We start from the raw sequence: 15,502 nt of genomic DNA, 5'->3' as shown, positions 1-15,502 counted from the left end.
CTTCTCCCTGGCTTCCTTCCAGAAACCTGCTCCAGCGCAGGCTCTCCACAGGGTTGCAGCTTCCTTCAGGCCACATCCACCTGCTCTGGTATGGCACCCTCCACAGGCTGCAGGTGGATGTCTGCTCCACTGTGGACCTCCACGGGCTGCAGGGGGACAGCCTGCCTCACCATGGTCTTGGAATCTCTGCTCCAGTGCCTGGAGCACCTCCTCCCCCTCCGTCTTCACTGACCTTGGTGCCCGCAGAGTTGTTTCTCACATTTTTCTTACTCTTCTCTCACAGCTGCTGTGCAATGTTTTTCACTCATTCTTAAATATGCTATCACAGAGGTGCTACCAATGTTGCTGATGGGCTCAGCTTTGGGCAGCGACGGGTCTGTCTTGGAGCCAGCTGGAGCTGGTGCTGTCTGACATGGGAGCAGCTCCTGGTGTCTTCTCACAGAAACCACCCCTGCAGCCCACTTGCCATGTAAACCCAATACCCTTGAATGGGGATATCTTTCTTTTCAGCTCTTTTGGCTGAATTGTATTTAAATGTGAACTTTAAAACTCTGTCATACTCCTAAGTCCCATTTGAGCTAGAAATGTGAAAGAATATAGAGTCAAAAGAGGGAGAAGATTTTAAAGAATGTGGAAATGGAGTAGGAAAATACTGAGTCTGGGAAGTGGCAATATCCATCACAGGCCAGCATTATTGGCCTTCATGATGTCAAAAGCTATTTTATAACTTTATAGAATGGATTAGTGGCCATTCTTTAGGCTAATTAATTTTGTTCTGCGCTTTTCTTTACTCTTTCATTTACTTAGCATGTTGTCTGACTGTGCAGGAGCATGAATAAGTTGTTGGCTTTCCGAACTGGGGTTTGGATAGACAGAGGAGCTGTAGACTAGAAGGATGGGATTTATAGTTGGAAATAAAATGTGCTAGAAAAGAAAATTGAACTATATTTACTCTGTTACCAAGTATTATGACATATCTTCTAAAAATACTCTATTCCCCTCCCTGCGCCCCCACCAAAAAAAAAAAAGAGAAAAAAGATGAATGTAGGAAATAGCAATAACTTCCATTTTTAGATAGTGCAAAAATACATGCCTTCCACCCTTTGTTTTCTAATTTTTGTAGTAATAAATACCTAAATTGAATTAACTGAAGTAATGATAAATGTAGTACGTGTTTATGTGAGTGTCTCTAATTAATTGTCAGGTATGTTTTAATTGCCATGGAGGCATTGGACCAACTTCTAATGGCTTGCCATTCTCAAAGCATAAAACCGTTTGTGGAAAGTTTCCTTCATATGGTGGCCAAGCTTCTGGAATCAGGTGAACCAAAGCTGCAAGTTCTTGGAACTAATTCCGTGAGTAAACTCAGATACTAAATCAAATCAGAAGAAATCTTTGCTTATTTGCTATGGGAAAGTTTCAGAAGTCAAAGTATCTGCCAGTTAACATGAATTGAGAAGATTCCGCGTGTGGCAGGGTATACCATTTGGGCCTAAACACAGAGCAGATACCAGCTGGAGGCAGAAAAACTGTTTCCTTTCAGTCTCTAAAATTCTTTTGATGGCTGGGCTCATCCCCTGCAGAAATAATTACTTCTTCTGGAAGGAACAGGAAGGCTGTTCTGTGAATTCATATTTTGAATTTTTAAACAGACCTCCTGAAGCCATTGTATAGGTAAGACTGTTTTCTTGCTCTCCAGCAACGAAAGCAATGGTGTGAGAAGAAGGAAATAACATCCTTCTCCACAGCACTGATACTACACAGAAAGATTCCTGTTAGCTGAAAAGTAGCCAGGAGGCAAATGCTTTCAGTATTACAACCTCACCATCTTATTAGCTTAAATATTTCAAGATTCAGATCCAGGCTTGAAGGGCATAACTAGAAGTGTCAAAAAGAAAATTTGGAGATCTAGTTTTCCAAATAGAGTGATGGGTGCAAGCAGTATTATAGTTCTGTCATACTTCCCTTCTAGCCATTGTATTTCCAGCTAGTACAATAGGAATCTCATAAATTCCAGGATTGTGATGTGGACTGTTTTCACTTAGAGTGACTGCTTTTACATGAGTAAAGAAATAATGCTTGTGTTTCTTGTACATTGCCATTGTTAGCAGTGTGGGGGTTCTTTGTGGATTCTGTAAAACTGTTGGGCTTTCCTTTGGGCATGATTCCCAGTTGATGGAATTAAATGGAGTTGTAGTTCAGGGAGACAGGAGAGTGTAATAGAGTGATGCTACTCTGGAGTAGAACTTCTTCTTATGCTGGAACGCAGAGTTCTTCCTCTGATACGGGGAAGGAGTGTCCCCTTGTGCTCCAAACTAACAGGGCAGCTTTACTGAGGGTAATGAGATAAATATATTTATTTATTTATTTAAATATCTTTGAGCCAGACTACCCTGCTTCTTTTGATTTGTTTGTATAATAATGCCTGGGCAAAACCTCTTAGGGAAGTAGCTTTGGAACTTATTTCCTGGGCTGCCAAATGGCAAGATGTGCATCACTTTCCAGTTGTTTAAAATCCTTGGTGGTAAACAGTTACTGCCAACCTCCAGTCTGATGTACAAGACATGTCACTTCCAAACGAATGTTATTGAACAAAACTCCACCTTATGGTAATCTGTTTGATATCCCTGTCAGTTCCTAATGAAGTCTTTTATGAGAAAAGCAGACTAAATTAGGAGATAATTTGTGTTCGTCAGTTGTAAAACTCAGTAACCAAAAATAATTATGTTTTCCTAAATAACATGTCAAATTCTGTGAGGAGAGTGAATCTATATGGCTCTTCAACAGTATTCCAAAGGCTAATTTTAGCCTAATTATGCTAATTTCCCTTGGTGCCTTCTATAGTCAACGGAGAGAAAAGCTAGTCTCTTTTTGTGTTGACTCAAGAGAAGCAAAGTGTATTGGCACTGACAGCTTGTCTGTTACCAAGGTCACTGACCTACTGTGTTATGAAATAAATTTTGTCAGACATGGAGAAAGTTTACCATTACATTTAACCTTTTTTAGTTTTTCCTCTCCTCCTAAAGGAAATAAATAAACAAACAAACAAAAAACCCCAAAAAGAGTAGAGATGGTAGAGTGACTGAGTAATGTTTCATTAACCTTGTTTCATCAATCAGTTATTCTGATGTACCACTTTGGAGTGGAAACGGGTATTGTCTGGAAGAGAAGATTAAATTGCATATGAAGTAAGTGTCTTTAAACTGGTGAAAAGTCAGGCAACCTTTGGAAAAGTTTCCATAATATTTGTAGGTTAAACTCGATTTCAGGCCAATACAAATTTATAGACTGCTCACACTTAAAAAGATAAAGAGTATGATTGTGGCCATAAGTAGATCTTTATTATTTTCCATCCCAAAGCTGACTTTCAAAGCTTCACTGGGATACAAAGGCAGTGATGTCTTTCAAGTAAGATTCAACTGTCTTACTTGAGTTGTAGTTTTTTTTCAGCCTCACAAACAAATTTTGCTTCAGCTGAGGGGACTCTTGTGGTTGCTCAGAAGTCAGGGTTTCAAATGAAACTGAATAACTCCGAGTACTTTAAAGTCTTGGAAAGGTCTGGAAGCTCCCACTGTTTTCCAGGGCTTTTTCCCCGACTTCCGAATACCTGGTTTTGGATGCAGAACTTACTCTACTTGGTGCTCTATATCTTACAAAAAAATGAAAGTTTCATTCAGCTGTTGGACTTCTTAAATTCTTTTTTGAAGATAAATTTCATTTTTTAAGTTGATTTACTTCTAAAAAGCAAACCCAAAGATTACTGTTTTAGAAAAACAATTGTTTGTTTTTCATTTATGTACTTTTATGTCTGATCTTCAGGTTACATATAATTAATTCCTATGACTTTTTATATGTTGCATATGTAAATTATGTTAGCTTGTTTCCTACAGCAGCAATGATTTTTTTAATAACATAATTGTAAATCTACTTATATAGGCAGATGCTTGAAAACAGGTGAAATTCAATAGTGGATATGTTGAATTGTTTTTGTTTTTTTTTTTTTTTGAAGTAGATCAGATTTCAAATTGGCAGTGTCTATGAAGTTCAGAATGTCTTTTCCTATCATGGAAGATATTTTTATTAACCATGTGCTAGGATAGCATATGCTGGTGAGGAAACTGAAAAAATGTGGTGGGGAAAAGTGAGATTTCCTTGGCTTAAGTATTACAGAATCTGAACGCTGATTGCAGTAAGCTTTTACTTAAAAACATATGTCAATACTATATTTCTCTTTATAACCATTTTACAGAATTTCAGTAACCGAATATCATGTAAAACATCTCTCTCTCTCTCTCACTTACAAATAATTAAATGTATTGCTTAGATCCAAAGTGGTTATATTACTAGGATAGAATGAATTAGTTATGCTTGTTCTTCCTGTCTAGGGGTGAACAGCTTTAAAATCTTTGAACTTGTGGTCAAAATTTTTTGGGACAAGAGATTTTTTTTTTTTTTTTTTTTTTTTTTAAATACTTCTAGTTTTCTGTCAGTTTTTTTTAGAGAGGGTCCAGAAAATTTCTTTAGTGAGCAGCTGGTCAAAAACAATGGGGTGCATAATTTAGTAAAACTTTCATCTTTAACTGTGTTGATGAAACTCAGTTGAATACAAAACATTTTAAGCTAATTTGGAATGTTGACGGGGTGAATTCTTCTTTGTATTTTGATACTAAAACATTGTTTTTTCATCTGAAAAATAGCAGAAATATGTAGAACCAAGTGTTACCACGTTTTAAATGATTTACCACAAATGCTTTCTTTAATTGGTAGGGTGCTTCATTTTAGAAGGGCAGTTTCTTCTTAGGAGCAGTGAAATAATGATACCATCAGTGACAGTGTCAGGCCTCCTGTGCATGAGAAGGTGACTGTTACTGCTAGCTGTCATCATGTGTTATTTAAAAGAAGACAAGCAGTATCCCAAGTGGAAAAGTGACCAGTCAGTGCCTGATATAACAACAAGATTTTTATATGTTAGTGTTGGCTTATAAAAGCAGTTGTTTTTGGCAGAATTGAAGTGCATGTATATGTAAAAATAGTATAAAATGTCAAGACTCTGAAATTAAAGAATGTCAGAATTAATATTCCCAGTAGAGTACTCATTTGTTTGTCTTGCTTGTCTTGTCTGCAGCATGCTAGTCTGGAAGTATGTGATGGAAACTTACTTTTATTACAAGATGCTTCTTTTGTTCCATGTACCAATACAGAATTATGTGCTAGTAGTGATTTAATATACAATGAAGTATTTCATCTCTAGGATCCCTGCTCTATCTTTTTTTATGGGAGTTAAAGGTACAGAGAGACAAAATTACACAAAGCGCTCTTTCTCACCCTATAGGTTATTAAATTATCTTCTAAATTCTATGTCTGCATCTGCTAGAATTTGAGTGATGCTGGATAAACCACTTTAGGCGGTCCTTTTAGGGTCATTCACACTTAAATATTGCTTCCCCACCTCATGCTCATGCTTTCTGGTCTTGCAGTTTTATAGCCACACTAATGTGGCCCTGGAAGCCAACATACCATTATTGATTTTGTTACACAACTGCACACATGGTGTTCAGGGTAATTTTCATCCAAGTGGCATGAAGTAAAATAGAATGTGAAGCTATCCATCCCATTCCAATAAAACTCAAAATAAGAACTGTCAAGTGACCTTAACTATTAATTAATAAACTAAATTGCCAGTTTCTATTGCTGAGAACCTTACCTTGTTATTATTTGTTGTGAGCATTTTAATAGTGTTTGTGTAGTTAATGTATGAATCCAGTGTTTGAAACTTTTCTATTTAGAAAAGTTGATGTTTGTCATTTTTGCATTTGTTTGGTGTGAAGTACATACATACATTGACACACTTCTCATTAATGCTGTACTGTGTAGTTTATAAGAGTCTTATGTTTATAGGATATCATGTCTTCCTATGTGATAGCTTCCTAATAATGAAATACAATAGCTTTGTCTATAAAAGATGGTAACTATCAGCATCAGCACCCCCTTTCCCCCATCTGAAACATAAGAAAATTGCAGGCTACAGAAGACAGACTGGGGAGCTCAAATATAAAAAAAAAAATACTGCTCAGATCCAGCCTACAGTTTTTACAGGGAGATACTTTAAATAACATAACTCAAACTTAAATACAATGCATGCTGATTGTCTGTTCTTGAATTGCTGCAAAAAACTGACCTTATCTAAGGTGCATTAAAAGTTACGATTTTTCTCCTACAGTACTGGCTACATAAGTGATAAGACAGCATAAATATATATAAGAAATTATGTCCTTAGGAATTTAAGTTGAGAACTTGCATGATTTACTTACAGGACTTGCACAATCTCTCTTTCTCTGGTAATATGATCCAACTTTCTTGACTCAGTCTGGAACAAACATCTTCTGAATAGATAATATGTTCCTTCTTAATTTCATGATAGATTTATATGGTTTTATACTGATTGAATTTTATTGGTTTCAAAATTAATGGAAATAAGATATTACCAATTTAAGTTCCTTTTGTACCTTTTGTATTGTACAAATACAGAAGATGCTTGTACTGGTAAAACTTCCATAAATTACCAGTGGGTGATTGCAAGCATTTACTATGACTGAATGACATGTTTACATCTATAAAAGCTTTGTATGTATATCCTAGACAAGTGCTTGGACTTTAAAAAAGGACAAAACTCTTATGAGATTGAATAATTTTTATATTAGAAGTATGCTTGAAAATCTCTTAGGTGCTTAGGAGTAAAATATTCTTTATTTAACAACAATAACAGCTTAAGAGCACCACTGCTAAGCAAGGAGAAAGTATAGACTCATGTGTACTGTAAAAAATTAAAATGGAATTGTATAATTTACTGAATGACAGTGCAACTCAAAACAGTGTTATCACTGTTAGCTTTCCTGTGGCCTAAATGTTCAGTCATCTGAATTCTAATCCTGCAATATGCTTCAGAAATGCTTTATGTTCAGTGGGTGAAATTGCTTTGTTATACACATGAGGAAATAAAATTTTGCCCTTTCTGGACATTTTACTGTGCATGCCATTTTGAGAGGTAAAACTTCTGGGTACTTGTTTCCCTGCTACAAAGCTACATCGTGATGTAGGAGAAATGTCCAGAGTGAGAGGTAGAGTTCCTGACACTTTCTTGGCCTAAATTCGTCATTTATTCTTACAAAGCAACTTCTTAGTACAATAAATCTTTCTTCTAGAAAAACAGTTATTAGAGTTATATTAAGTTTTCATGTTGGAAAATCCTGACAAATAATTTTGTATTTTAGGTAATATTAATATGCTAATATTAAACGCTAGATGAGTTAATATTCTCACAGACACTCCCATAGTGTTTTGTGTCCTTTAAATTTTTTGCTTCCATTCTTTCACATGCTTTTATGGAAGTTTGCTGGGTGAATCAGTTGTAGACTTGAACCCTTGAATGTCTGGAAAACACTAACATCATACTGATTTTTTTTTTCTTTTTTTTTTTTAACCCTGAACTTTATGCTTTATTAAATTGTAAGGACTAATTAGGTTCCTGTCTTCAAAAAAACTTTAGAAAATCTACTTCTGTTTTGTAATTAACAATTCCATGAAAGAAACCAGTGAGACGTAAGGCATTTAAAGCATTTTCCAGGGTCTATTGGGAAGGAAATGATCATTTTTATAACTCACTGTATTGAAATAGAAGTATGGTTGCTGTTTGTGGATTGTCTTTCAAACTGCGGCAGTAGACTATACAGAATTGGTTTTTGACTGTATGTTACTTTCTTATCACCTGACTATACAGGATATTCTCTACAGAAGGACAGGTAAAATGGACTAGTATTATACAATTTTGCTCCGTTTTCAGTAATGGCTGAGAATATAGTTTTACAAACTGTATCACTTTCAGCTGCGCCTGTAGCTTTCAGTGGGTGAACTGGTAGTGCATTTGAAATGGAGAAGTCTTCTAGATAAAACAGAAAAAAAGATGAAAAAAAAAGTAAAAATGGAGAAGTGTTCTAGATAAAACAGAAAAAAGACAAAAAAAGAGTAGAAAAAGTGGGGTTTTTTTTTCTGAAATACACAGCTTTTACTTTCAGCTTGAAAACTCCCTCAAAACCTCCACAAATCAGTATGCTGTAGACTATGCTAAAGTACTTTGGGGTTGTCTAGATGTATGTGGGTAACATGCCGATAAAAGCAGGTTCTATGTCTCGGTAAGTATACAAGAAATGCCTCAGCCTGTGCTTAGCGATTGGTAAGACGAATACTGGGGTGGGAATACTGGTGGAGGGATCTTAATGGGACATCTCTCTGCTTCAGGGCAGAACCAGCACTATGTTAAACCTTTCCTGAAAACCTTCCCTTTCCCTTTTTTCTTCCCTCTCTAGTCTGTTCTTAAAACTGTCAGTGGTGGAGAATCCAGAATGTCTTTAGGCAGTCTGCTCGCTTTAGAAAGGAGGGGTTTTTTAGTGTCTAACTTAAGTAGCCTTTGCTTCAGCGTAAGCCCATTATTGCTTTTCTTATTACCATTGGATAAAGAAAACCATTTCTTTCTTTTCTTTTTATAGCTGTCTTCTGTACATTGTAAGACTAATATATTTTAGGCAGCTCTAGACTAGATAATTTAATGTCTTTCAGTCTTTTTTAACAGGTGTTTATCTAAAGCTTTGTTCATCCCTTGAATAATTGAAGGACTGTATCAGTTAATCACCATCTTCAACTGTGGTGCTTCAACTGGATGCAGTACTTCATCTAAGGGCTTATTAGTGCCAATTAGATGCAAAAATTTCTTCATAGGTGTCAAGGGTAATACAGATGTATCACAATATATTGTTTTCTTTTTCATGCCAGTAGAAGGGCATTGACTTTTGTTGAATGTGCAGTTTATTAGAACCCTGAGTTTCTTTTCTGCATTCAGCTGTGTCTGGCTTGTATTTGTACAGCTGTCTCAAAATGGTATTTTGATTTGTCATTCCTAAATTGCTTCCTTGATTTTTCAGGTCCTATTTCCAGTTTGTCAAGAACTAGGCATCAAGTGTGCTTGCAGCTCTGGCCAGCTTAGTGTTCTTTGCAAATTCGATGAGCCCACTCTGTCATCTAAGGCTCTAGTGAAACTCAAATACTACTGTATTCCAGACAGGCCCCTTCAGAAGTTCACTCAATGAGTGTTTCTGTGTTTTTTCCAAACTCCTTTGCATCTGTCATGCGGGGAGTGTTCTTTTCACAGTGTTTTTTTAGCTTCCTTTTGAGAATTTTGTGTATTTTTTTGTCAACAGCATCACTGAAGTTAAGATATGACAGATGCTGCTTCATCTGGATTCACAAAATCTATTTCCTTGTCATAGGAATAATTTAGGCTGGGTTGATTGATTTGTTCTCGACAAATCCATGTTGGCTGTTACTTACCCCTTCGTTACTTAGTAGATGTTTGCAAATTGGAATTTTTTTTCAGAGTGTCTTTCTGTGAGTGGAATTAAAGTTGACTGGGTTATAATTCCCTGACTCCTCCTTTTTCCCTTTTGTAAAAATAGACTGAATTGACGGAATGCCTCCAAGTTTATTTCCCTTGAATTTTGTTAAGTCAGAATGTGGCTAGTCAACCTGCCAGTGACGGTGTACCATTTGATTGCTTGGACTGCTCTCTACAACTACCTGAAAGGAGGTTGTAGCGATGTGGGTGTCAGTCTCTTCTCCCAAGTAACAAGCGATAGGACAAAAGGAAATGGCCTCCAGTTGTGCCAAGGAAGGTTTAGATTAGATATTAGGAAAAATTTCTTCACTGAAAGGCTTGACAAGCACTGGAACAGGCTGCCCAGGGAAGTGGTTGAGTCACCATCCCTGGAGGTATTGAAAAGTCGTGGTGCTTACGGACATGGTTTAGTGATGGACTTGGCGGTGCTAGGTTAATGGTTGGACTCAATGATCTTAAAGGTCTTTTCCAACCTAAATGAATTGGTGACATTCACTATTCAGTGAGTGGTGTTAGATGTTTCCATATTGCATAGTATGTTGTACTTCATGCAGTTGCACCCTTTCATAATGATCTAAATGAAGTTCTAGTGGAAAGTCTTTAAAAAGAAAACTCTCCAATTTAACTACTTCTTCTCTGAAGTTAAATATTTAGGTATTGTCAAATCTGGATTCTTTTCCTAATGCAATGTTTTATATTACTTCTTAAATGAAACTTAGTATTCGTTATTTTCTTTTGGTAAACTCGTATCAAAAGCTTTTTTAACGTATTTCATTTTCCAGTTTGTCAAATTTGCCAACATTGAGGAAGACACACCTTCATATCACAGACGCTATGACTTCTTTGTGTCTCGATTCAGTGCCATGTGTCATTCATGTGACCACGATCCAGAAGTACAAACCGAGTAAGTGTCATTCTGTATGTATTACAGAAAACTGTCTTAACATGTTAATATAGTCTGTAATACAGCTTTTATTATTATATTTAGTGGAATAATTAATTCCATAGGAAGAAAATGAAAGTCTGACTTTTTAAATAGCACCAAATATTGCAAATCTTAGGTGGCTAGAACTCCTAGAATATTTAAGTGGAATTTTACCTGAATGATGCCTGCCAGATTGCATGGATTGTCTCCAGAAAGGCACTACTTATTACTGTAAATGTGTGTGAGTTGCATAACTCATTTGAGAAATTAATGGGGCTACTTGTATGAATAGCAAAAGCAAATTTTGAGTCTGCTATTTGAGAATTACTCATTAAAATTGAATTTTCTTAGATGTCTGCAGTATGATACTGTGTGTGAAACTGAAATGCCTTCATGAATTAGTATTACAAATTTTACATTATTATGTAAGCACCACAATGTTCTTTACTTCAGCTCCCCCTAGCGATGTGTTCTTTATATGAATTGTTAATCAGTATTTAACTCCTGAGCATTTTAGAAAACTTAAGGCTTTTCAGATTATATGATTTGAATCTTTGCTGTACTTATCTTTTCTATTTCCATGCATTAAATTGTTCAGCCAACTATTAAAAATCCATGTGCTGAACATTTATTCAACCCTTTGGGTGCACCGTTGTTCTGTTAGCTGCAATGCATAAGGATTTTTCTTAAAGTTTGCAGTTTCAAAAATCTGTGAACTATATTTTCAAAAAGAATGAATACTGTGTACTTCACTTAGGGGGAAAAGAAACCAAAACCAAACCAAAAACTTTGTTCCTCCTTTAGTCTTCTGGTTCATTCCTCCTTATTTTTTGTAATTTACTGCCATCTTATTTGTTGCCCTATTGCTGTAGGGTTCTGCTATAAACTTTGTCTCTAGAAGGGCTAGGATTAAATCTGCCTGCTTCTCCTATACTTTTCTCCCTGCTGCCACTCCCTTTCCTTTCAGGAAGATTATTCCAGTGAATGGTTTTACAGGATGACCCCATGAATTGTTTGGGGAAGAACTGAAGGGATGGCAAATTGTACTCAGGGACCAAAGGGGAAAGGGGATGAACACTTAAGCAGATGTCACTAGTGAAGCCAGTGTATCATGCAGCTACCTCATAACTTAGGCTTCTGTCAGGTACAGTACATTTAGCTGAAGCTGATGGTCACAAATAGTATTCATAAATGTTTTAATGAGCTTTTTGAGATTTTGCCTTTTTAGGCTTAGTGAAACTAGAACAGACCTGTTAAACTACTTATGAAATGTTTTACAGTAAATAAGAGGTTAGGATATGAAGCTCAGCTCAGGTTTTTTAGTACTACTTTCACCTTCATTGCCCCTGGCGAATGAGAAGTAATATTAGTAATGAACTAGAACATGGAATGAATTAAGAGACTACTGCATCCCTGATTCATCTATCAAGTATGATCTACCACTCATAAAGAGACCCCAAAGTAAAATACCTCAAAGCTGTGATTGCTGTAGGAGTGAGAGAACTGTGCTAATCTCTTGCTCTTCAAACTGTCAGCTTGCACTGTTACCTGTGCTTCAGTTTGCAATGTTGATGTACCCTTAGACAGGGAGGAATTTCATCCTAGTGACATAAGACTGTACATGACTTAGGTATTAAAGCAGAGATTACATTTAAATCAATCTGAGCCTTCTTTAGAGGAATGAAACCTTTCCTGTATGTAGTGAAATTTCATGCTGCACCTTCCTTGGTACTTCAACCCTCATTTTTCAACCTCCTGTACAATAGTAAGAACGTGAAATTAGTGCTAGTGGCACTCCAGTACACACAAGTGTGGCCTTTTTTCCCCATGTGAATCAATTTTTTACTCAGGTTAATGAAATGTATAGCAGTATCACTTTTTCTACATCATCCTAGACAGTTTGAATATCTCTCTTTTGAAAGAGATCTTTATGAACAGCAGTCATTCTTGGACTTGGCATACCAGATTTGCTGTAGGTACTGAGGTAATTCAGCAAAACAGCTGAGCTATGACTACAGATTACAATTCTAAATGCAGATATCACAAGTAGTTGACACCATTGATGGGGGCTAGGGAGTAATTCAGCTCATCCTAAAACAGACATCTGGAGTCGATGTTCGCCTGCATAGCTTGAGGTTCCACTGAACTGACTGGCTTGAATGGGATCTTGAACATCATCTACACATGTAGTCAGGTAATGTAGGCTTCTGAGTCTGAAACTGAATCTCACCTGGTAAGTGAGATTTCCCTTTCAGCAGGGGAGGTTAGCGCTACTATTTAATGTATCTAAAGCCACAGTCAGCAAAACTTGATTACCTTAAGAACTAATAACTAAAAAGCAAAAAAGAAAAAAGTTTCAGTGATGGAAGCTCTGTGTCTTAAATGTCAATCTTAGATCCTTAATATTGAAAACTTAAGATTGGATACTGCACTGTAGTTGTAGTACAGCAAGAGCAAGTGCTTTTCTAGCTGTGCATCCCTCTTCTTCCCTGTTTTGTACGTAACCCTATTAAATCTGTCTTGAAAGGTCTAGAATGGTATCGGATCCATATTGAATGCACATGGCTTTGTTCAGAAATAGCTGAAAAACAGGGGGCTACAGATTTAAGTATTTACAAATGGAAATCTAAACAAAAATATTAATTATAGTTCGGTTAGCTCTGTGGTTCATCTAGCAAATGTTTTAATGCAACAAATTTGACTGAACAAAGGCTGGTTATGTATTATCCATACTGAAATTAAGATTTAAAAAATGAGGGATGGATTTTAATAGAAATAATTTCAAATTTTAGCGAAGCTTGTGCATATACAGCACTTGATCGCTCTATCACCCTTTCTTCTACTTGTTTTCAGTAAGTAAAATTCTATTCCTACCGTTTATTATAAAGGCTAATTTGCTATTGCCACTTCAAAAAAGAATATTTTGCCATTCATTTCATTGTACAGATTCTCCTGCAAACTATTTTTGTTCAACAAAACAAAATAGCTAGACTAAGTCTTTTTTAGAACTTACATTAATTTTTCCTTTTTATTGTTTTATTGTTGTTGTTGATCAGTTCTCAGTTAATTTGGTTCAAACGGTTTTAGGATAAAAGTGGTGGTTCCTTTTGTGTGTAAGGCTTAAGTTGATAGAATTATCCTTTGCTTTCCATCTTGTGAATCTTGCATAAGTCTTTAAAGATTTGTGATGATTAATCCACAGCCTTAATTACAACTTTTAAACACATGATCACATGGCTCTGGCAGCTATTGCTTCAGCTTTGCTGTGGTAACTTCACAATATTTTTCTTCAGCACTGGAATAGGTTGAGATTGTGCACAGTTTCAACTGATGGGTAGTAGATTGTATAGAGTTGGTGGGGTTTTAGCCACATGACTTTTCTTGGAGGTGGTATACACAGTTTGAGTATTCATTGATCAGTATCAGCATTATACTTACAGATCATCTTGCGTTCAGTTGTTTGTTGTGTCAGCTTCCTTATGAGCTATAAAGGTGTTTAAAAGCAATATGGGCAACTTTAATGAATTGGCCAAATTTCCAAATTACTGCTTTTGAGAACCTAATGGAATTCCACACTACATAATTGCTACTGCCTAATAGGTAAACAGCCTTACTGGGAGGTGCTGTGTTTTTTCTTTTCAGTAATTCCTTTTTTACTTCCTTAGGATCCGAATTGCTGGAATAAGGGGCATTCAGGGAGTGGTTCGAAAAACAGTTAATGATGAACTTCGAGCAACTATATGGGAACCTCAGCACATGGACAAGATAGTACCATCATTGCTGTTTAATATGCAGAAAATAGAAGATATTGACAGGTATTTTTATTCGTGGGCACTGGCATGTTTTTTAAGCAATCTTTAGGCTTAGTTTTTATGACAGATACCTTTTCTTTTCAGTGGAAATAACTACCGATGTTTACTAGCTGAGTCTCCTCTTGAAACTGATAACACAGCTTAATGTTTCTTGTCTTAAAGTCTTTTCAACCACCTTCGCTTCACTTGTTCTAGATTCTTTTGGCCTAAAAATTGCTCCAGAAATTGTATAACTTAGACTTCTTAAAAATTGTAAACTCTGTGTTTTGTAACATCAGATACAGAGATCAGTAAGCACAGGTTTTTAGGTGACTCAAATGATTTTGCTAGTTATATTTGTTAAAAATTGAGGGTTTAATTCCCATTTAGCCATTAGTAACAACTGTCTGTCCTGTCTGTAACAGTACTTAAAGTGAGGATTAAAAATTTATTTATATGTAGACACCCTTCTCTTTTTTTACATTCAGTGACTCCTGGGCGTATTACCTGCCAGGTATGCCTTCAAAAAAGATCTCTGTGATAATTGATCTTGAGGATATGCCACCTACCTTACAATTGAAAAGTCGCCTTTTTTGGTCCATGTCTGTATTTGTGGCTAAACACTTATGTAGGTGTAAAAAGTGCTTATTGCTAGCACTGAGAAATTTCCATAAAACCAACTTCAATTGTGCAAACAAGCTTAAAAGTTTGTTTCATGTCCAACCCTAGCTGCTTCAAAACTTGCTTGGTAAGTAGGCTCAGGAGCCTTCCTATAACAACAAGCTTTTCATGCTTTCACATGACACTCAGCTTGCTAAATCCATCAGGTTTCTCTTTTTTGGTTTGTGGGGTTTTGGTGGTGGTTTTTTCCTATTCCTCAGCCTTATTTTTCTTCTCTTACTTCTAACTGCCAGTACCTGTCTCTTTTCTAAAGCAAATTTTCAGACTAAATGCCTAAAATCAATAGTTGTCTATCTGCCCGTGCTTTATTTACTGCATATAATTGAGGGCCCAGACAGTATGTACAGAAATATCCGCTTGGATTTTACATCTGAAGAGTGATCTGAATAAGAGACAAAGGTTTCAGAAACTGCTGTTTGAACAAGGAAAGACTAGTTACCCTAGTGCTCATTCTTACAGGGCTTCTGGATGCAGGTGGGCCCTTTCCTTTGTTACTCTTTACAGTGCCCTCAAGCTTACACTTTCCTTTACATAGCAAAATTAAACTACTGATGGAAAAACTGACTGAAATAGTATTTGGATCAACCACTTAAAGCAGATCAGTTTATATGTACTGCAGGACTAATTTTTATCATTTGTTGAGAAATGCAATAGTGGTGG

General features: G+C 36.3%; 1 protein-coding gene across 1 annotated transcript in view; it reads left to right on the top strand.

Annotated features, from left to right (window-relative positions):
- LOC104075195 (protein EFR3 homolog A-like) overlaps positions 1 to 14,185 on the top strand; it is a gene marked incomplete at its 3' end in the record, with an annotated part of 15,593 nt that extends 1,408 nt beyond the window's left edge. The window contains exons 2-4 of the mRNA XM_009575619.1: positions 1,205 to 1,355; positions 10,228 to 10,349; positions 14,036 to 14,185. Of these exons, the coding sequence (XP_009573914.1) occupies positions 1,205 to 1,355; positions 10,228 to 10,349; positions 14,036 to 14,185 (423 nt within the window). The remainder of the gene's footprint in view (positions 1 to 1,204; positions 1,356 to 10,227; positions 10,350 to 14,035) is intronic.
- Between the last annotated feature and the right edge of the window lie 1,317 nt (positions 14,186 to 15,502).

The sequence above is a fragment of the Fulmarus glacialis genome, unplaced genomic scaffold, assembly GCF_000690835.1.
Source record: "Fulmarus glacialis isolate BGI_N327 unplaced genomic scaffold, ASM69083v1 scaffold9754, whole genome shotgun sequence".
NCBI classification, from domain to species: domain Eukaryota; kingdom Metazoa; phylum Chordata; class Aves; order Procellariiformes; family Procellariidae; genus Fulmarus; species Fulmarus glacialis.
Note: the sequence above shows the minus strand (reverse complement) of the source record. Positions and strands in the feature narration are given on the sequence as shown.